Source organism: Fomitopsis serialis, assembly GCF_022376445.1.
Source record: "Fomitopsis serialis strain Sig1Antser10 chromosome Unknown B0H18scaffold_341, whole genome shotgun sequence".
Classification (NCBI taxonomy): domain Eukaryota; kingdom Fungi; phylum Basidiomycota; class Agaricomycetes; order Polyporales; family Fomitopsidaceae; genus Fomitopsis; species Fomitopsis serialis.
In genome coordinates, this window is record NW_025955301.1 from 21232 (window position 1) to 42532 (window position 21301).

Consider the following 21301-nt stretch of genomic DNA (forward strand, 5'->3'; position numbering starts at 1 on the left):
TCTCGCCGCCTATTCCAAGCCGGGCAAGTCGACCTCATCGCAGAAGACTTGCACCAACGCCAAGTGCCCGCGCCCGAATGGGCATACTGCTCCGGAGTGCTGGGCCCCCGGTGGCGGCATGGAGGGTCGTCGCGAGGAAGTGCTCGCAAACAAAAGGAAGGGCAAGGGTCCTGGTAAGCCTGCCGTCTTTAACGCTCCCGACCGCGACAAGCAAGGTCGCGCGTACATCGTTGACGGCAAGACCGGCCACGCCTATCTCTTGAGTACGGTCCCGCCCTCGGCCACATCGACCTCGGAACCGTCTTCGGCGGATACCACCTCCGAGACTGACTTCGTTGGGCTTGCGACTGACACGTCCCCGGAATGGCTCGCCTCCGTCTCTGTCCCGGCGGACCTCTTTGAGTATGAGTCCCTGGTCTCTGTTGAAGACGAGGAGTCGGTTTCGCTCAACTGGTCTACCCACTCTCGCGCTCCTGCCGACCCTACCGCCTTCTCAGTGGCGCCGGTGCCTACGACGACTCGTCGTCTCTCCACTGAAGGGACTGAGCCTTTCGTGTTCGACTCTGGCGCGTCTACGCACTTGTCTCCTCGCAAGGCCGACTTCCATGACCTCCGCCCTATCTCTCCTCGCGGCATTCGTGGGGTGAGTGGATCGGTTATCTACGCTTGCGGCGTCGGCAAGGTACGCCTGCACATCGGTCGCGGCGCGTCGATCCTTCTCGAGGATGTCCTCTATGTGCCTCAGGCCACTGTTCGGCTCGTCAGCATCTCGTCTCTCTGCGCGTCTGCGGCTCGCTACTCGGTGCTCTTCTCTAGTGCCGGTGTTCGCATTCTCAAACCGGGCGGGGCTGTCATCGCTACCGGTACTTTAACGTCCAAGCGCCTCTACTCTCTCGACGGCGCCTCTCCCTCCACCGAACATGCCTTGTATGCAGGCCGTGTGCCGACGCTCGATGTGTGGCACCGCCGCCTCGGACATGTCATCATCGTACGATTCACGACATGGCACGCTTCGGATCCGCTATAGGTATGCCTATCGTCCTATCTCCACCTGCAAATGTGAACATTGCATTCTTGGTAAACAGACCAGAACTGCAGTTCCTAAGGTGCGAGTGGGGGAGAAAGCAAAGCGGGTTCTTGGCACTGTGTTCGTAGATGTACAAGGGCAGCAGGATGTTCGTTCCGCTCTGGGGAACCTTTATTCAATGATATTCTCGACGACTTCACGTCTCACACCTGGGCCATCCCCGTGCCATCCAAGGTCATCCTCGAGCGATTCAAGGCTTGGGTCCTTGCTCGCGAGGTCGAGACGGGCGAGCGTCTGGGCGTCGTCCAGATTGACAATGGGGAACTTCTGTCGAACGACTTCAAGGCATGGATCGAGGGCCGCGGTTCTCAATGGCGCACAACGGCGCCTCACACGTCCGCTCAGAATGGTCGTATTGAACGTTTCCACCGCACTCTCATGGACCGTGCCCGGGCGATGCGCTTGGCGGCTGCTGCTCCGGCGAACCGTTGGGACGAGTTTCTCGTCACCGCTAATTACCTGTCGGTGCGCACCCCCTCTCGTTCTTTGCCTCCAGGTGTCACACCGTATGAGATGTGGCATAAGAAGAAGCCGGACCTGTCGCATTTGCGGGAGATAGGTTGTCGGGCCTTCGTGCTCATCCAGAATCGGCATAACCCTAAGATTTATGAACGCTCCGTCGAGTGTGTTCTCATCGGCTACGGGCAGCACTCGAAGACCTACCGGCTGTACCACCGCGCGACTCACAAGGTCGTGGAGTCGTTCCATGTTGCATTCATTGAATCACACGAGACGTCTCCGACACTATCCTCCCCGGCCTCACGGCCTGTCGCGCAGGTCGCGCCTTCTATGTCTCCTCAGGCTGTGTCTCCCATTGCTGCGCCTCTCGACGTTCTCGACGATGATCCGCCGCCTCCCTCCTTGTCTGGCACCCATGCGGCCCCGGCCTCTCTTCCTTCCGCTCCGCCTCTGCCAGCTGAGGCGCCTCCTGTGCCGCCGCCTCTCGCTCCTGTGCCGCCGCCTCTCGCTCCTGTGCCACCGCCTCTCGCTCCCGTGCCGCCGCCTCTCGCTCCCGTGCGTCGATCTTCGCGTCTGCCTCTGCTGACCCAGAAGAAGGCTGCCGCGGACGGTGTCCCTTTCATCTCGCGCCTGGACCGCACGCTGGGCCAGATACGCTCCGCGGCGCCTCGCCGGGTTTCCTCCTCGGGCATTCCTGCCCCGGCCTCTCCGGTGTCGCGCGCAGTCGCTGCCCCTCTGGGGCTACTGCATGCTGCTCCCGCGCCCCCTCCCGACTTCGCTGTTGGTGACCCGCCCGTCGACGCCACGCCGGACGTCGAGTCTGTGCTCGCGGCGTTGGCCGGGGACGATGTGTTGCCACTCAACGTTGAATATCCTGGGGACCCGGCCACTTTGGCCGAGGCAGAGGCGTCGCCTTTTCGCGAGGAGTGGCGTGCCGCGTTGCGCGATGAGCTGCAGTCCATCAAGGACCTGGGCGTGTACCGCCTCATTCCTCGAGCTCAGGTGCCGGCCGGGCGTCGCGTCATGAAGGGTAAACCTGTTTTTCGCTTGAAGCGTAATGAGAACGGGGACCCGGTGCGCTTCAAGGCTCGATGGGTCGCGAAGGGTTTTCAACAGGTCTACGGGCAGGACTACAACCGGACCTCCTCACCTACCATGCGCATGGAGTCCTTCCGCGCTCTCCTCCACCTTGCCGCCTCCCTCGATTGGGAAGTAGAGCAGCTTGATGTGAAGACCGCGTTCCTCTATGGGATCCTTCCCGAGGACGAGTACTGCTACATGGAGCAGCCGCACGGCTTCGAGGAGCCGGGCAAGGAGGATTGGGTTTGGGAACTGGTGCGTGGTATTTATGGGACGAAGCAGGGCAGTCGTACGTGGAACGACACGATGAACGCGCATCTGCTGAGCATCTGCTTCACGCGTTTGCCCTGTGAATATTGTGTCTACTACCGCAAGTCGGCAAAGGGCACTGTTCTCACCGGCGTCCATGTCGACGACTTCCTGCTGACAGCTAGCTCGGCTGCGGCTAAGGAGGAGTTTAAGGACGACCTCCGTCGTGTCTGGAAAATCGCGGACTTGGGTGAGGCACATTTCTGCGTCGGCATTCAAATTGACCGCGATCGCGCTCGCCGGTCCGTGGCTATCTCGCAGACTGCCTTGATTGACAAGATCATCAAGCAGTTTCGTCTAGATGGCCCCGACTGCGCGCCGGTCTCTACGCCCATGGAAGCCGGCCTCCGCCTCTCGCGCGCTCAGCATTCTCCGAAGACGCCTGCGGCAAAAGAACGCGCCGCTCGCTTGCCCTATCGCTCTCTCATCGGCTGTCTAATGTACCTCGCCATCGGGACGCGTCCGGACATCGCCCTCGCCATCCAGCATCTCAGCCAATTCCTCGACTGTTACGCCGAGATCCACTGGGAGGCTGCGAAACGCGTTGTGCGTTACCTCAAGGGGACCCGGCACTTCCGTCTGCACCTCGGCGGCGCCGATGTCGCCAATCTGAATGGGTACGCGGATGCGAGTCACGCCAGCTGCATCGACACTCGGCGTTCTACCGGTGGCTATTGCTGGAACCTGGGCTCCGGCATTATCTCTTGGTCGGCGCGCAAGCAACCCACTGTCTCTACGTCCACTACCGAGGCTGAATACATCGCGGCTGCCGAATCGGCGAAGGAAGGGGTATGGCTTCGCTTCTTGCTGGACGGTCTCGGCTTCTCCCAGCCTGCCGCATCGCTCATGCGCGTCGACAGCACGAGCGCGATCACTCTCTCCGCTGACTCTACGTTCCACTCTCGCGTCAAGCACATCGACATCAAATGGCACTATCTGCGCGAGGTGGTGACGGACAAACGAATCGTCATCCAGCATGTCCCCTCCCATCTCAATGTCGCCGACGCCTTCACGAAACCTCTTGAATGGAAGCCGTTCCAGATGCTGCGTGGTCTTATGGGCCTCCGGCCTCCATGCGAGGAGGAGTCTTCACGGTGAGGAGGAGTTCCTCGAGAGGAGGAGTCTTTTCTTCCCTTTCTCTTTCATCTCGCCATGCATATTTTTCGCGTCACCCGCTCTTCATATCCTTACGATCCCACACGCCTTTCACTACGGTCTCTGTTTCACTTCATAGTGTTCCCTCATGGACTCATATCATTTCCTCATGCAATACCTACGATACATGCGACACCTTTTGATACTACATCCCCCTTACGTACCTCACGTACCCCCCGTCGTCTCTCTCGCCATTCGCGCCGAGGAGGAGTGTTGAGGTCGCGCCGCGATCTCGATCTCCGCCACCGTGCACGTGACATACCGCCGGGGGTGGTTCGTCCGTTTCCGCCTCTCTCCCTCTTTCCTCAGTCGAAGTTGAACCACGACTGAGGTAAGCCCCCGCACACATACTATACGATACGTTCAGTAGCTAACTACCTAGCAGCGTCTGACCGAACGTCTAGGTAGATTAATCTCAGTCGAAGTTGAACCACGACTGAGCGTCTGACCGAACGTCTAGTCTCTACATAAGACTGTATAGATGTACAGCGAATGACTTGAGCTTGTGACGTGGACTAGCCTCTGTATTGTACACACCTGAGTGCCATGCATCTGAAGTACAACGTTCACAAGCATCGATGGTCGCAAGCACGCGAACTCGAACAAGGCGCCCGGAACCGGCCATGTGACCTTTCGTCCTCCCGATTCGATGAAATCTCCGCTGAGAGTGGACGCCCCGGGAGTCAGGTATCTCTCTCATAACACAACTTGAAAGACAACGTGTCCCTGGGCCTGAAGGCCTGATGCATGATGATGCTGACGGCCACAGAGCCACGACTGGGAGGTGTCGGAAAGCAGCACCATACCGTGACTGACCTCAACATCCAGGACTCGTACGCTTGCAAAAACGATTGCCGGCGGACCGTGTGGCCAGCACCGGGCGAGAGTCGGAATCTTTCGTCCCGAAAGATTGGAAAAAGAGTTTGAATCTTTTTACCCATATTTGGTATGAATGATTAGTAATATGATTGCAAACATTATGTTCGATCATTGTGTGCACAATATTGGAGACAGATTCCTAAAAAGATTGTAGACATTGTTTTGAATCATTCTGTGTGCAGTATTGAAGACAGATTGGTGTAAAGATTGGAAATGAGTTTTGGTCATAACATCTCTGATCTTTCAATGTAGAAGCTTGCAGAAAGTTCTCAGATGCAGAATGAATATTTTGGGCCAAATTGATTGTGAACAGACATCAAAAGGATTGCAGAGTGATAAGTTACAATCTTGTTTCTCCATAATCACATCATGTAATATTGACAAATGATTGTGACAGGCTTCACAATCCTCCATGTCTAATGTATTCCAAAGGTCTTTCAAAGGAAGTTTTGAGTTCTGTGAATACTGTCTTTTAGGTATGAAAGATTGGAAAGTATGATTGCAATCCTATCACAGCACATGTGTGCAGAAAGATGGTGATAGGATTAGAATGCAATTTTGAAGCTTGTGTCTCTGATTGAAGTGTAACATTGTTCATGATCTCTCCACAAACTCTTCTCCTGAAATATTGGGAACATTGTACTCAAGATTTGGGCATGAAGTATTGGAAATAGATAGCAGTGGCACACCTAGCTGCAGTGTACCCTCTCAATTCCAACAGCTCACATGAAGAGATACATGAAGTATTGTGACCATGGGGGTGACAAATCATGTTTGTGATCTTTCAGGGAACAAAGATAGTGAATGAAAGTGTGCCACTCCTAAAAGATTGCAAACATGTGTGTGCCACTTGTGAAAGATTGCAAACAAATGGGTGCCACTCAGAGCAGATTGTAAAGAAATCAGTACTGATGCCATCTGGGACCAGCCTCTGCATATGTAAACATGGTCAATCACACTGGACTATGACTTGGATAGGCAGACAAGTCAATACAGTGACAGGCTGACTAATATATGTAGTACATGTATATGTATAAAGCACATACACTGGATAGTACAGCCTGAACATTGGGACAATTAGTGGTGTTGCAGGTGATTGTACAGTGTAATTGTACAAGGACATGTAACATGCTTGTACAACTGCCATGCATATGTATTGCTACTGTACAACTACCTGTGCAACTGTACAAGGAGTTGTACAACTACTTGTACATCTACTTGTACATAACAACTTGTACAACTACTTGTACATCTACTTGTACAGGGACTTGTACAACTACCTGTGCAACTGTACAAAGACTTGTACAGCTACTTGTACAAGGGCTGGTACAAGGGCTTGTACAACTACTTGTACAAGTAGTTGTACAACTACTTGTACAGTGACTTGTACAAGGGCTTGTACAAAGGCTTGTACAAAGACTTGTACAAGGGCTTGTACATGGGATTTGTACAAGGACTTGTACAAGGGCTTGTACAAAGGCTTGTACAAAGACTTGTACAAGGGCTTGTACAAAGGCTTGTACAACTACTTGTACAACTACTTGTACAGGGACTTGTACAGGGACTTGTACATCTACTACGTGCAGTCACAGAGCAGTGCGAGCAGAACTCTGAGGCCGGGCAACGTACAGCACGACGCACACAGTGATCGTGAGCACGTAGGGCCAATTCGCTACATGCACAGACAGCCGATGGATGGACAGCATGCGCGCGCAAGTGAGCAAGCAAGTGGGTGACAAGGCAGGTACAGGGCATGACAACGCCCAGCACGACACGGACACGGACAGTGACCATATGCATACAGGGTTAATACCCTGTGTGCAAACATGGCCGTCAGCAGGTGAACATGGCCATAGGCCTTCTTTAAAGGTTTGTGAATGTGCATGGCACATAGTGCATTGCAGGGGTTCGGGTAACCCGCGAGGGTCGCAGGTAGGGGTACTCGCGGGTAGGGGTCCGGGTAGCGATTTCCGTACCCGCATACCCGCCCTGCCGGCGTGCGGGTACTGCCAAAAGAGGCAACCCCGCGAGCGCCCAAACTCGCGGGGCTCCCACAACCTGCCCCTCTCCTTCCACCCGGTCGACTCGCGCACGGCAGCCTCGGGCACAGCAACACTGCGCACACGCGTGCAGCGAGCACCCACGGCAAAGGCCCCGCGCGCGAACGCAGCCGACAAGACACCGCGAGCCCGGACGCAGCGACTAACGGACAGCAGGCGTAAACGACAAGCGGACGGTGGGGAAGGGCCCGGGTGCACGGCTGGCGGGGATGGGCGAGCGCGAGGACGAGGGCGAGAGAGAGCGCGAGGGCCAGCGCCAGGTGAGTCCAGGCACACGCGACTGGGCTCACTAACAGCAAGCACAGGGCGCGGTGACGTGCAGCCCGACGCGCACGACGACCGCGAGCACGCAGGGCCAATGCCCTGCGTGTAGGCACGGCCGACGAACAAGCGGCAGGCGGGCGAGACGGCAGGCGGACGAGCGGGCGCACGGGCAAGCAGACGGGCGATCGCACGGGCAGACGAGCCGACGTATGGAAGAGCAGACAAGCCAACGCATGGACGAGCAGGCGAGCCGACGCATGGACGAGGAGACGAGCGGACGGGTGGGTGACTGGACAGGTGGGAGGGCTCGGCGATGGATGGGTAGGAAAGTGGAAAGACGGGCGGGTGACCGTTGGGCAACGGGTGGGTAATAGCGGACGAGCGGGCGAGGGACCAGGTGAGCGACAGCCCACACACCGACCACCAGCGCGCTGAGCGAATGCCCAGCACACAGGGATGACCGATGAACGCGCGCACAAGCGAGCCGGCAGGGGACGAACGGGCAGGGGACGAGCGGGCGGGCCAGTGAGCAGGCAGACGGGCAGGTGGACGAGCGGACGAGCGGGGAAGGGGTGAGCACGGGGCGCGGCATCGTGCAGCACGACACGCACGACGACTGCGAACGCGCAGGGCGAGTGCCCAGCACGCAAGCACGGCCGACGAACGAATTGTGCGCGGGTGCGTGAAAGACGGAAGACGGCGACGGCATACAGGGCCGAGGCGTGCGCGACACGCCCACCGCGAGCGTGGAGGACGAATGTCCAGCACGCAGACGCGGTCGACGGACGAACGGGCACACACGCACACAGGCAGGCAGCCGGTCCGCCGAGGAGGCACACAACCGGGTGGGCGGGCGTGTACACAACCGGGCGGGCCCACAACTGGGCGGCGACGCACGCACGGCAACCGCGAGCGCGCAGGGCGAATGCCCAGCACGCAAGCGAGACCAACGAACGGGCCGCGCGGGCGAGCCACAAACAGGAGACAGACGGTGACGGTGGGCAGGGCCAGGGCGTGTACAACACACGCCAACTGCGAGCACGTAGGGCCAGCGCCCTGCGTGCAAACGCAGCCGACGAGCGTGCCGCAAGTACGGGTACAACCAGGTGGGTGCGTGGGCGGATGGCGCGTACAGACCGGAAGGGTGCGGACGAAAGCGAGCGGACACTCCCATCTGCAGGTGAGGAAGACAGCGAGGACAGCGGGTATATCAGTGACCCACCCACTCGCCCGCTCGCCTGCACGCCCGCCCTTCCCCGCCTTCTTGCCTACACCCCCGCTCGCCCACCCATCCGCTCGCCCACCCGCTCACAGACCCGCGGACCCGCCGTACCCGCACGTGACCCGTACCCCCCGAGCGGGTCCGGTACCCGGGCGGGTACGGGTACGGGTAAGCCCCCGGACACCCGGGGGTTTACCCCTGCAATCCACTAATGGCACATCAATGACAATTCTTCTGACCATCTTCACGATAAGGCTATAGAGCTCGACTAGTACGACCCAGGCTCCCGACCCGGGCTTTCTCGATCACATCACCAAATATTGTGATGGCACCGGTACCACCAGATGGCTGTTGCGCGAACGCAAGGTCCTGCGCTTTGTCCCATTTGGCTCACCACTCAATAAGGATCCGACCGAGGCGGGCGACTTAAGCTTACTGGGTACTAGCACCGGCGATGTGGCTACACCGTTTGAGCCATCAATTGAGGCCGCAGTACAATCGATATTGACCCGTTAGGCGGAGCTGTCATTGACTGCCATCCCGACGCGAGGCATTCGTGCCGTCCCACTAGCCCGAGTGCGCAAGCCTGAGCACAATAACCGAGCGCAGTCGGAGGAAGAGGGACAGAACAAATGACGGGTAGGAGTGGTGAACGAAGAGACAGGAAAGCAGAGGCGTGAAACCCAAGGTCGGTCGTTTTTAGCATTCCTACTGACGGCTTCTGTTTTCAGTCACCATGCTCAAGCAAATGCATTGACAAGCAACAACTTGCAGTGCCTATTTGTCCGCCAGTCCCGCCAGTCCGTGCCCGCCCTCGCCCTCTTTGCTTGCACGCCCGCCCGCGCGCTCTCCCCGTCTCCTTTGCTCAGCTTACGCGCCCGCCTGCTTTGTTCGCCCACCTGTTGAATGGCCCGCCCGCCCTGCCTCACATTGCAGCCCATTCCCATCCTTCTCCCTGGCTCGCCCTCGCCCTTTCGCTGTCGCCCTCTTGCTTGCCCGCTTATCCTCTCGCGCCTACCTGCTTGCACTCTCGTGCCTACCTGCTTGCACTCTCGTGCCTACCTGCTTGCACTCTCGTGCCCGCCCGCTTACCCTCTTATGCCCACGCGCTGACGCGACCGAAAAGAACACAAAAGCCACACAAAAACCCAACCGTGAGGTCGAGCAGTGGTATGCGAGGCCTCTGCGTCTATGAGATGTATGGGGGACTGTACAGTGGTCTAGGTAAGAAGGAGGAGGACGGACAAGACTCCGAACGACGTGGGAGAGCTTCGAAGATGTCGAAGACTGTTCGAAGACGAGGGCTAAGCCTCAAAGGTAGGAGGGGGGAGTTTCGACAGACGTGTCGAACGAACGGTGACAAGGAAGGCGAGCGACGGCAGGAGAAGAAGTGTAGAGCCTCTCGGGGCAACTACGAGCTGGCGAACGTACTGGCGAACTGACTGACTGACTTCGAACGTACTGACTGACTGGCGAACTTGCTGACTTCGAACGTACTGGCTGACTGACGAACCTCGCCGGTGCGAGGTGAGATTGAGAGGGTAAGGGGGTCTCTGAGATTCGAAGGGAACCAGTCCCAGAGTATATACAGGGAAAAACGGCTATTACCACTACGGAGCTCCGACGGCCCCAAACATCCGGCTATGGCTTCTAACACGTGACAACTGCTCTCGGGCTCGCTAACCAGTGGTCCGAAGGCCGACCGGCTATCACATGACGCCGGAAACCGAGACCACTCGTCGAGGATGTGAGACGACCTGCAAGGACTCACTGGACATCCTGTAGCATCCTATGGTCTCGCAGGAGATCTTCTAACACCGTAGCACGTCTTCTAACATGTTCGAGTGTCTTCTAACACATAGTGTATCTTCGAGTGACCTGCGTGCTCTGGGGTCGTCTAGATAGGTGGGTAGGTGCTCCTATAGCGTCACTGAGGTGCCGGAAGGTCGCGGATAGTCTTCTAAGGTGAGCCAGGGTTGGCTACGAACTTCGAAATCTTCGAACAGTTGTAGTGGATCTTCTAAGAGCTTCGGAGCATCGTAGAGGCCTAGATTGCGTTTTCGGGGCTTAGATAGCCTAGAGGCGTATCAGCGCCCGCCCTCTCGCACCCGCATCGCCAGTCTTTCCTGTATGCCCATCCTCTCGTTAGCTTGCCCTCCCGTTCTCGTTGCTCTTCTCTCGCCCATTCACCCCTACCCTGTCCGCGTGTTCTTGTACGCCCGTGATCGCCCTGTTGCTAGCTCGACCACCCGCCCGCCAACACGTTCTTTCCTGCCTGCATTTGTCCTCTTACCCGACCACTGCCCACCCGGGCCTGCCCTTCCGTCTTCGGCTTCATGCCTGCTCGCCCTCGACTTCTTGGGTCCCCAGCAGTTCTGAGGGTAGAGCCGTTGAGGTCGACTGTACCTCCGACACCGATGAGGGAGGAACTCAGCCCGCTTACACCTCGGGAAGCCTGCAAGGTTGCAACGCCGCAGGAGGTTGTGTCAAAGCCAACGATCCCGAAGGAGGCATCGAAGGCTGCAACACCGAGGGACACTACCAACGTCCAAGGAGGCCTCCCGGAGCCCCCCGAGGTGTCGAAGGTGCTGACTCGGTCAACATGAAAGGCGTCTGCATAAAAGGTGTTAGCTCTGTGTGCCTGCGGTGGACATTTGCGCTGTGCAGCCTGTGCTGCACGTCGCCGTATCCCGTGCATGCCGTCCATCCGTCCTCGCCTATCTCCCAGCTGCTTGCCCTCCCTCGCCATCTGCTCGCTTCCGTCCTCGTTCGCTGTGTACTCGTCCTCGTCTGTCTCCCAGCTGCTTGCATGTCTCTCCCAGCCGCTCGCCTCCCCCGCCACCCGCTCGCTCCCGTCTGCGCCCGCCATCTACTCGTCCTCGCCTGTCTCCTAGCCGCTTGCTGCCCTTCACCGCCGTCTGCTCGCTCGCGCACGCGCCTCACTGTCCGCTCGTTCTCGCCTGTCTTCTAGCTGCTTGCCTGTCTCTCTAGCTGCTCGCCCTCCCTCGCCACCCGCTTGCCCTCCCTTGCCGTCCACTCGCCCTCCCTCACCGTGTGCTCGCCCTCCTCCGCCATCCGCTTGCCCGTCCGTGCCCTGCGGTTTGCTCGTCCTCGCCTGTCTCCCAGCCGCTTGGCTGTCTCTCCCAGCTGCTCGCCCTCCCCCGTCACCCGCTCACTCCCGTCCGCTTGCAGTCATCGCTGCTCGTCGGTATGGCTCTGCGTGTCGGCTGTGTTTGTACGCGGGGCTTTTGCCCTCTGCGCTCGCGGGTGGTGTGTGTTCTGTTGTGCGCTCCTGTATGTCTACTGCCTACTCGCCCTCCCTCAGGCTTGTCCTTCGGCCATTCACACATGGTCCGTTCCTCGGCCATGTTTGCACACAGGGTATTCACCCTGTATGCATATGGTCACTGTCCGTGTCCGTGTCGTGCTGGGCATTGTCATGCCCTGTACCTGCCTTGTCACCCACTTGCTTGCTCACTTGCGCGCACATGCTGTCCATCCATCGGCTGTCTGTGCACGTAGCGAATTGGCCCTACGTGCTCACGATCACTGTGTGCGTCGTGCTGTACGTTGCCCGGCCTCAGAGTTCTGCTCGCACTGCTCTGTGACTGCACGTAGTAGATGTACAAGTCCCTGTACAAGTCCCTGTACAAGTAGTTGTACAAGTAGTTGTACAAGCCTTTGTACAAGCCCTTGTACAAGTCTTTGTACAAGCCTTTGTACAAGCCCTTGTACAAGTCCTTGTACAAATCCCATGTACAAGCCCTTGTACAAGTCTTTGTACAAGCCTTTGTACAAGCCCTTGTACAAGTCACTGTACAAGTAGTTGTACAACTACTTGTACAAGTAGTTGTACAAGCCCTTGTACCAGCCCTTGTACAAGTAGCTGTACAAGTCTTTGTACAGTTGCACAGGTAGTTGTACAAGTCCCTGTACAAGTAGATGTACAAGTAGTTGTACAAGTTGTTATGTACAAGTAGATGTACAAGTAGTTGTACAACTCCTTGTACAGTTGCACAGGTAGTTGTACAGTAGCAATACATATGCATGGCAGTTGTACAAGCATGTTACATGTCCTTGTACAATTACACTGTACAATCACCTGCAACACCACTAATTGTCCCAATGTTCAGGCTGTACTATCCAGTGTATGTGCTTTATACATATACATGTACTACATATATTAGTCAGCCTGTCACTGTATTGACTTGTCTGCCTATCCAAGTCATAGTCCAGTGTGATTGACCATGTTTACATATGCAGAGGCTGGTCCCAGATGGCATCAGTACTGATTTCTTTACAATCTGCTCTGAGTGGCACCCATTTGTTTGCAATCTTTCACAAGTGGCACACACATGTTTGCAATCTTTTAGGAGTGGCACACTTTCATTCACTATCTTTGTTCCCTGAAAGATCACAAACATGATTTGTCACCCCCATGGTCACAATACTTCATGTATCTCTTCATGTGAGCTGTTGGAATTGAGAGGGTACACTGCAGCTAGGTGTGCCACTGCTATCTATTTCCAATACTTCATGCCCAAATCTTGAGTACAATGTTCCCAATATTTCAGGAGAAGAGTTTGTGGAGAGATCATGAACAATGTTACACTTCAATCAGAGACACAAGCTTCAAAATTGCATTCTAATCCTATCACCATCTTTCTGCACACATGTGCTGTGATAGGATTGCAATCATACTTTCCAATCTTTCATACCTAAAAGACAGTATTCACAGAACTCAAAACTTCCTTTGAAAGACCTTTGGAATACATTAGACATGGAGGATTGTGAAGCCTGTCACAATCATTTGTCAATATTACATGATGTGATTATGGAGAAACAAGATTGTAACTTATCACTCTGCAATCCTTTTGATGTCTGTTCACAATCAATTTGGCCCAAAATATTCATTCTGCATCTGAGAACTTTCTGCAAGCTTCTACATTGAAAGATCAGAGATGTTATGACCAAAACTCATTTCCAATCTTTACACCAATCTGTCTTCAATACTGCACACAGAATGATTCAAAACAATGTCTACAATCTTTTTAGGAATCTGTCTCCAATATTGTGCACACAATGATCGAACATAATGTTTGCAATCATATTACTAATCATTCATACCAAATATGGGTAAAAAGATTCGAACTCTTTTTCCAATCTTTCGGGACGAAAGATTCCGACTCTCGCCCGGTGCAGGGCTTCATGCAAGTTTCAACGCATCGCTACAGGTGTACTCACGCTATCATAGACACAAGGCAGTGGTTGATCATTAGATACCCGAGTAAGACAGTTGCGCCTTTCGATGGCTGACAGGCCGCAGCCGCGTACTGTTACGTGATCCTTGAGTGTCTGCTTGAATGCTCTGTCATTGCTCATGCTGGTTGATGAAACAGGCTTGCGAAGAAGGACGAGGTTGCGGTTCTGACGTTCGAGATCGCGACGACGACACGGATGGGCCGGTACGTCCGGATTACGCACGACGTCCGGATCGTGGTCCTGAACTTCAAGACGTGGGCTGGCTCAAGGAGCCGATGTGCCCTGAGCCTGAGGTCCATCACTACGCCTGCATTCCCCATTGGTGTCGGTGAGATGAATATTTGATATCTGAAGGTCCATATAATCCTCCCGCCCCTTGCGAAGCTGCGCGCCGTCGTGGAGCGTATGCGCCCGCTCGCGGCGGACGTGATCGGCATCCGGGCTAACTTGTCGGGGTGCTTGCAGCTGTGCGCCCAGACCGACAACTCGCGCGTAGATGTGGCATGGAACGGGCTGTCTAATCCCAGAATGGGTAAGTCGTTTTCCGGAATTTCTTGTCTTACTGGGATACGAAGGGCGTGTCGTCCGTCGTTTGTTTGAGCGCAAGATCCGAGCACGCAGGATCCGGATACCTCGGACGCACGCGGCCCAACGACGCTGTACGGCGTTCTCGTGTCTCTCAGAAGCCTCCAGAACTTCCTGAGCAGTCACGTCGTGTCGACGACGACCATTGCGTGTGAGTCGTGCTTGTCGGAATGTCCTAGCGCCACCATTGCTCACGCACCATGTGTCCGTAGGCATATGCCAGAACCACTGCATCATACTGTACGTGTACATCGACGAGATGGCGGGGGCAGATGGCATCCTGACATTCTACATCCCGGCTATTATCGAGTGACCCCGCCACCTCCGCGCGTTTCTTTTCCTCCGTGTTTCGGATCTTGAGTGATCATCCACTGTCTGTTTTTGTTGTTGGTGCTCGCCCCGTCGTGATATCCGCCTGCTGTATCTATAGCTTCCTCTCACTGCTGTGGGCGTGCTCGGGCGCCCGTTGTACTGGCCTCATCCGTTGTCGCATCTCATCGACTGTCTAGGACTCGGCACGGGTTGCCAGTATACTTGACTGTGCCAAGTACTGCATCGCTCTGCTCCGGATTCGCAGACTGCCTCGTTCGCACGCGCCTGATTCGTTTGACCCTAGGCTACATGACAGTCTCGAGCTCGTCATCTATAATAAGATGGAATAACCTGACATGAGACGCGTGAGCTCAAGACGAGGACGACTGTATTGAGGGCCGGGCATATCGCTCAAAGATACATCGCAGCATACGGTTCGGTCCGCGTTTCCTACTAGTCTGTCTGCTTGGTGCAGAGTCGGTATAATACTATCTGGAATGCCTCAACTATTCGCCGATGATCAATCCACAAAGTATGCTGGCTTTCAGTCATGACGAACTTCAGGGCGAATACATGCTGTTCCTATAGCTACAACGCCCACGGGCCACCCGTGATACATGCATGCTTTCAGATATCCGACCAAACAGGTAAGTCCCTCGCCTCTTTCTTTTCCTCCACAAGCCTGTCATCAGACGATAACGTGAACAACCACACGTAGGTCGACCATATGCCGCTATCCCCCTCGCTTGGCTCCACATAGAAGAAACGGCGCAAGGAGCTGTAACTCTCCAGGATCTTCTGCACCCAGGGACGGATACAGGCCAGCCGACTGTCGCTGGTGGCAGCGTTGTAGTTGACGCCGACGATGCCGGGGAACATGTAGTCGAACTGATCATGCAACGCAGACCAGACAACCGTGTGCAATGTAATCCTGCCCATCTGCACGCGACGGACGTCTGAGTACGGCAGGAACTGTGGAGAGCATTAGCAAAGTGAATGCGGACGGCAATGGAAAACAGATGCATACACTGACATCACTAATGTCTTCTACCTCGAGATATCTCAATTTTGGCATGAGCCCGCAATCGAGCGTGCCCGATATCAAGGACCAAACGGGAGTTCGGACCATTGAAGACGCTCGTTCGCACTTGAAGCTGATCAACTGGTGCCGCACAACTCGAAGAATCTCGTTGAGATCTGGGTTTTCCCCCTCATTAAAGGAAAGATGAAGGTGTGTGATTGCGTGAGGGGCACAGATGGTGTGCACGAAGAAAAAGTGGTATGTCTGCACATATTTGAGGCGTGGGAGGGCATCGTGTGGTATCTTCCAGTTACAAAGCCAAGAATCCTGTGTGTGCAGGTTGAGCTTCAGATGCTCAAGCCTTGTGAGCATGAGGAGTATCTCCATCACCAGGAGAATCACGGGAGTCATGCGCCCATTGTCATGAGCCTCGAATTCGTTGACGAAGGACGCCCGTCTTGAGGACCTCGTGAGAGCCCGGTGCAGACTGCGAACGTGTGGAACCCGCCCCACGTATACTTTGCGATACAAGAGACGCTCGGCTTCGAGTTGGAGGGTGCGGCATACACGACTTGCATTAGCGAGCGTGCGCGGAGAGTCGACGTCCTCAAGAATGTGTGTTATTAGTTCGAGTGGCAGCGACTTCACTGGTGCGTTGCTGCCCTCTGCAGGTTGCTTCGGTCGTGTTCGCCGGACCCGCTTGACGCTGGGCTAGATCATCGGCTCGTCATTTGGGACGGAATGGTTCCAATGTTGACTTACCTGGGCAAGAACCTCCAAAATCGGCTTCGTCCTGCTAGATCGGGGGACTCTCTGCGAAGGGGCCATGGTTATGTATCACGGTTCCTAGGGCCCATGACTTCAGCTCATCCAATGCTGCGGTATGAAGCTTGCGAGAACGAACCCGTTCGCCGTGGGCAGTGCGACGGAACTACTATACTGCTGACTCCGGATACAGTATGGTTCGACGAATGTTACGCTTATGTGTGTTCTACAGAGCATGAGACTGTGTAGACAGCGAATCCCATGAGCTTGTGACGTGGACCACTATACCGTACACACCTGAGTGCTATGCATCTGAGACAAGTTAAGTACAACGTTCACAAGGATGGTCGCAAACACGTGCACGCGAACGATCTCGAACAAATTAATGAACGAAAGCGCGTCGGGCGCCCGGAACCGGCCAAGCATGTGACCTTTCGAACTCCCGATTCGACGAATCTCAGACTGACAGCGTAGTCAGGTATATCTTTCCTGACACAAAGACAGCGTGTCTTGATGTTGTGACGGCCACAGAGCCACGACTTGGAGGTGCCAGAAAGCAGCACTACCATACTGACCTCAACATCCAGGACTCGTACGCTCCCAAAAACGATCGGCGCCGGCGGACGTGGCCAGGGCTTCATGCAAATTTGAAGACATCGCTACAAGTGTACTTATGCTATCATAGACACAAAGCAGTGGTTGATCGTCTCTTTACATACACATGTGAGAATTGCGTATGTACATACTTCTGGTCTGGTTCAATTAAGTGGACTGCGAAGCGACGTAATGACTTCAGACTGCCCTACACACCAATGCGCTACGCGCCCCCGACCCACCCACGATACATCTATTCAGTTATCAGTCCAGACAGGTACATCCCTCACGTCTTTCATCTCCTCCACGAGCCTGTTGTCCGACGACAGCGTGAACAGCGTCGCGCAGAGCACATTGGTCGGCGTTCGATCGACATGGAAGAAACGCTCCACAGCGCTGTTCTTTTTCAGGAATTCCGTGGCCCAAAGACGGAGATAGGCCCGCCGGCCGCGTACAGTGTGGGGAGCATTGTCGAAGTCTTCGCGGCAGTACATTGAAGACCAAACAAATGTTTCCAACGCGATGGCCGACCCACGCAGACGCCAACGACCGTCCATGAATGGCCGGAACTGCGCAGAGGGTCAGTGAAGAGAACAATGGCTTGAAAAACGAATGCGTACGCTGGAATCACTAGATCGATGGTCCATCACCTCGAGATACTTAAGGTGGGGCATGGGCCCGCAACCGAGTACGTGCGATATGACAGACCAGAATGGTCTTCGAAGTCGCCTTTCACCATGCCGTGTGCACTTGACACTGACCAGCCGGTGCCGCACAGCTCGAAAGGTCTCAGCGAACGTCTGGCCGCTCAACTCGCACATGGAGAGATCGAGGTGTGTGATCGCGTGAGGGCCTCGTATGTGCTGCACGAATAACCTTTGAGATGTCTGCACGTATTTGAGGTGTGGGAGGGCTTCTTGTGATATCTCCCAGTCAAATGAGTCGTGCCTGTGTAGGCTGAGTGATTCTAGACCAGTCTGCTGTCGGAGGAATTGGACGAAGTCGCTATCCTTGACTGTCCAGCTTTCGAGTGACCTGAGTCTAAATGTGCACTTTGCGAGTGTACGCAGCACGATCTTGTAAATGCCATAGTCATATCGTTTGATTTCCAGGTGCGCGAGGTTCGTGAGCAAAGGGAGTATGTCGTTCACCAGCGGAAACACTGGACTGAGGCCTCTAGTCATTTCAACCCGTAATGCATTTACGAAGAATGCCCGTCTGGATGACTTGGTGAGAGCCTGATGCAAACTGCGAACGTGCCGAATGCGTTCCATATGGACTTCTCGGTACAATAGACGCTCGGCCTCGAATTGAACAGCACGGCAGGCACGACTCGCGGCAGCGAGCGTGCGCGGAGAGTCGAGGTTCTCGAGAATGAGGGATATCAGTTCGAGTGGCAGTGACTTGACTTGCTCTTCGCAGGTTGCTTCGGTCGTGCATGCCTGGTTCGCTTGACACTTGGTTAGATGATAGCCTCGTCAGTTGGAGTTGTGCCAGCGAGTAGCCACTGAGTTGACTTGCCTTGGAAAGCGCCTCAGAAGTCGGCTGTGTCTTTCGGGGTCGGAGGTCCCTCTGCGAAGAAGACATGCTTCTGTATTGCTGTTCCAAACCCGTACAACATCATGCGTTGTTAGCTCGTACAATCCTGTACAATCCTGTACGATGCTAATTGGGATAGCCATACCAGAATATGCGAAGGGACTCGCGGTACCCAATGCGGTAGCCCTGCAGAGTGTGACGGTTACGCTGTGTTCTCGGTTCTCGTGAGCCTGGTTCGAAATCAACTGTAGCGCAGTCCACATACCTGAATCTGCTCTCAGGAAAGGCCCTTTTTGGTGGAACGTTGTACCGTTGTTCGCAGTACTGGGCCTGGCAGTCGACGTCTCCGGGTTACCCGCTGGCGATTCGAGCTCAGGAATGGTCCTGAGATGAGCGCGACTGCCCAAATGGTGGCGCGACGCAGTTCGGATGCAGCCACAAAGCCACCGTTGGCCACATGGCACATGGCCCAGTGTCTTTGTCAGCAGACAGTGAATAGTGCGGCCATGAGGCGGGGACGCGGTCGTATCGTCCATAGCTTCTGGATCTCTGCTTCGTCCTGGGAGAGCCTGAGTCGTTCATTTTGTCTTGATGTTTATGTATATCCACCGATTCATGTTGGAGCATCGCATCCACGTTTTTCATCATTCCGTACAGGTTGTACCAACACTACTCGCTCAACTTGATCTCCTCCAGGATGTATCATACTGTACTTACGTCGCGCCTCTAGTGATGTATAATAGTGTCCGCTGGGTGTCTAACTGCGCGTAAAGCCTCAAGATCTCAAGATCTCAGGCCTCAGGCTCTCAAGCTGCGGAGCGCTGGGCCCTGTCGTTGCTGCTCCTCCCCATCCACCTTCGGGGGATACTAGAGGGGATTGGGAATGTGACTCTGCACTTAGATTTGTAATATTTCCTCTCTACTCCATGAAGGCAGATCTGGAGGGGCCTGCTATAGGGAGCGATGTTTGGGTGATGCGACGCAGAGCTCCGAACTCAGTACTCGTACTCACCGGCGAAGACCATATACCGTGATCGGGAGCGGGATGGACTCAGAGGCCTCCGAGTCAGGCCTCGAGTGTGACAGTGTTATCGTCCGGCGAGTCCATGAATCCGCTTCGCACAACGTCGCTACGTAGGTTTCAGTTGACGTACATAAACACTCGTGCGCTCCGACTGACAAGACAACAACCCCATCAATATCCGCGCTATGACCGACTCTGAGATTACTGGGACAGTCGACTTCACGGCTAACGGGGAGACCTACCAGACCTGGTACCGCCTCCTAGGCGACCTCAACTCTGGCAAACGCCCCCTTGTTACGCTGCACGGTGGACCCGGCTTCGGACACGAAGCCATGCTCCCGCACTATGAGCTGCACAGAGCCCGCGGCATCCCCGTCATATGCTACGACCAGCTTGGCATCGGGAAGAGCACGCACCTCCGCGAGAAGCCGAAGGAGTTCTGGAGCGTCGAGCTGTTCGTCGACGAGCTGGCGAACCTCGTCGAGAAGCTCGGCATCGCGGAGAACTTCGACTTGTGCGGCCATTCGTGGGGCGGGATGCTCGCCCTGTCGTATGTGCTCGCGAAGCAGCCCAAGGGACTGAAGCGGATGGTCCTGGTGGGAACGCCGTCGTCTATGGAGCTATGGCAGAAGGGGACGAGGGAGCTGCTCGAGGGCTTGCCGAAGGATACACGGGAGACACTGAAGAAGCACGAGAGGGAGGGCACGACGGACAGTGAGGAGTACAAGGCGGGGATGGAGGTCTACTTTCGCAAGCACATGTTGAAAGTCGTCCCGGTGGATCCCCCAGTTGGCACAAGGTGCACTCCGCGCGAAAGAGGAAGACCCTACGGTGTATTCGATCATGTGAGTGACACTTAGACTGAATTACCATCGTATATTACTGACTGTGATCAGGAACGGCCCTTCCGACTTCTACATCACTGGGACCATCAAGAGCTGGTCGGTGCTCGACGACCTGCACAAGATCTCCCAGGAGACGCTGGTGATCAACGGCGCCGACGACGAGGCGAGGGATTTCGTCGTCGGTCCTCTCTTCTGGCGGATCCCGAAAGCGAAGTGGGTGCAGTTCGCGAATAGTTCTCACCTAGCGTTCTTCGAGGAGCCAGTGCGGTACTTCGAGGTTGTTGGGCAATTCTTGACTACACCGTATGTTGATGGGGACGCAGTCAGTACCAACCTTCGTAGGGCACGGATAGGAACAGTGCATAACAGGAATGATAGACCAATCCTATGGACCTGGATCGAAGAGCCATTGGGAACTCAAGCTAGTGTTCGTTGTCAGCTCGGCATTCGGTACGAGGATACCTTTTTGAGAAAAACGACAATCAGCTAAGACATAATGAGAGTTCGTATTCCTGCGTACTCCTCGACGCACAAAGGTATGTCGATTGTGGATGTACGATGGCAACCCGTCAACGACCTAAACCTGAACAAGGTGTAGTGCCGCCGCAATCACGCCCGTTGCGTCAGTAGTAGGGGAAAGCGACTCACCAGATGACTACCTATATATGTGCTACCTCCCATCTCGCGGTAGGCCTGCTTCATTTGCAACCGCCAGATTCGCTGCACTCACATCTTCCTCCGTTGTACCTGACAACCTACGACGACTGAGTATGGTAGCAGCATTGATGTTCGCGCGGATCGGAGCACATGATACGCACTAGACGGACCTCATAGCTACG

At 55.3% G+C, this 21301-nt stretch overlaps 7 protein-coding genes across 7 annotated transcripts; 5 read left to right on the plus strand and 2 right to left on the minus strand.

Moving 5' to 3' along the window:
- The first annotated feature begins 7340 nt into the window (after positions 1–7340).
- Positions 7341–8007, plus strand: B0H18DRAFT_1063045 (uncharacterized protein). The gene is made up of 2 exons (XM_048031141.1): positions 7341–7690; positions 7741–8007. Exon 1 carries the CDS (start codon positions 7503–7505, stop codon positions 7662–7664), a length of 162 nt encoding a protein of 53 aa, XP_047884922.1. The 5' UTR covers positions 7341–7502; the 3' UTR covers positions 7665–7690; positions 7741–8007.
- Positions 8008–8124: 117 nt separating this feature from the next.
- B0H18DRAFT_1063047 (uncharacterized protein) lies at positions 8125–8733 on the plus strand. Its single transcript, XM_048031142.1, has one exon. It carries the CDS (start codon positions 8416–8418, stop codon positions 8725–8727), a length of 312 nt encoding a protein of 103 aa, XP_047884923.1. The 5' UTR covers positions 8125–8415; the 3' UTR covers positions 8728–8733.
- A 2199-nt stretch (positions 8734–10932) lies between these two features.
- On the plus strand, positions 10933–11409 carry B0H18DRAFT_1128796 (uncharacterized protein; the record flags this gene model as incomplete). The annotated part of the gene is made up of 3 exons (XM_048035362.1): positions 10933–11111; positions 11183–11282; positions 11338–11409. 3 exons carry the CDS (start codon positions 10933–10935, stop codon positions 11407–11409), a joined length of 351 nt encoding a protein of 116 aa, XP_047884924.1.
- A 2535-nt stretch (positions 11410–13944) lies between these two features.
- B0H18DRAFT_1169625 (checkpoint protein Hus1/Mec3) lies at positions 13945–14675 on the plus strand (the record flags this gene model as incomplete). Its single annotated transcript, XM_048035879.1, has 4 exons — positions 13945–14070; positions 14132–14309; positions 14379–14513; positions 14575–14675. Coding segments are annotated over 4 exons (540 nt in total), but the record flags the coding sequence as incomplete, so codon positions are not given.
- Positions 14676–15173: 498 nt separating this feature from the next.
- B0H18DRAFT_1063050 (uncharacterized protein) lies at positions 15174–16824 on the minus strand. The gene is made up of 5 exons (XM_048031143.1): positions 16758–16824; positions 16600–16701; positions 16458–16541; positions 15702–16406; positions 15174–15646 (listed from the first exon to the last, which is right to left on the minus strand). Exons 3-5 carry the CDS (start codon positions 16521–16523, stop codon positions 15302–15304), a joined length of 1116 nt encoding a protein of 371 aa, XP_047884926.1. The 5' UTR covers positions 16524–16541; positions 16600–16701; positions 16758–16824; the 3' UTR covers positions 15174–15301.
- A 382-nt stretch (positions 16825–17206) lies between these two features.
- Positions 17207–19015, minus strand: B0H18DRAFT_371244 (uncharacterized protein). Its single transcript, XM_048037799.1, has 4 exons — positions 18859–19015; positions 18576–18800; positions 17675–18511; positions 17207–17623 (listed from the first exon to the last, which is right to left on the minus strand). Exons 2-4 carry the CDS (start codon positions 18639–18641, stop codon positions 17312–17314), a joined length of 1215 nt encoding a protein of 404 aa, XP_047884927.1. The 5' UTR covers positions 18642–18800; positions 18859–19015; the 3' UTR covers positions 17207–17311.
- A 787-nt stretch (positions 19016–19802) lies between these two features.
- Positions 19803–20828, plus strand: B0H18DRAFT_1089222 (proline-specific peptidase; the record flags this gene model as incomplete). The annotated part of the gene is made up of 4 exons (XM_048032256.1): positions 19803–20393; positions 20437–20462; positions 20514–20765; positions 20822–20828. The coding sequence occupies 4 exons, from the start codon at positions 19803–19805 to the stop codon at positions 20826–20828; spliced, it is 876 nt and encodes a 291-aa protein (XP_047884928.1).
- Positions 20829–21301: the final 473 nt, after the last annotated feature.

Coding starts and splice junctions, on each gene's coding strand:
- B0H18DRAFT_1063047 (XM_048031142.1), top strand. CDS start 8,416: ATGGCGCGTACAGACCGGAAGGGTGCGGACGAAAGCGAGCGGACACTC.
- B0H18DRAFT_371244 (XM_048037799.1), bottom strand. CDS start 18,641: ATGTCTTCTTCGCAGAGGGACCTCCGACCCCGAAAGACACAGCCGACT. Junction 18,512..18,575: donor CTTCTGAGGCGCTTTCCAAG/GCAAGTCAACTC, acceptor CATCTAACCAAG/TGTCAAGCGAACCAGGCATG. Junction 17,624..17,674: donor ATCGATCTAGTGATTCCAGC/GTACGCATTCGT, acceptor CCCTCTGCGCAG/TTCCGGCCATTCATGGACGG.
- B0H18DRAFT_1063045 (XM_048031141.1), top strand. CDS start 7,503: ATGGAAGAGCAGACAAGCCAACGCATGGACGAGCAGGCGAGCCGACGC.
- B0H18DRAFT_1063050 (XM_048031143.1), bottom strand. CDS start 16,523: ATGGCCCCTTCGCAGAGAGTCCCCCGATCTAGCAGGACGAAGCCGATT. Junction 16,407..16,457: donor TTTTGGAGGTTCTTGCCCAG/GTAAGTCAACAT, acceptor CCGATGATCTAG/CCCAGCGTCAAGCGGGTCCG. Junction 15,647..15,701: donor AAGACATTAGTGATGTCAGT/GTATGCATCTGT, acceptor TGCTCTCCACAG/TTCCTGCCGTACTCAGACGT.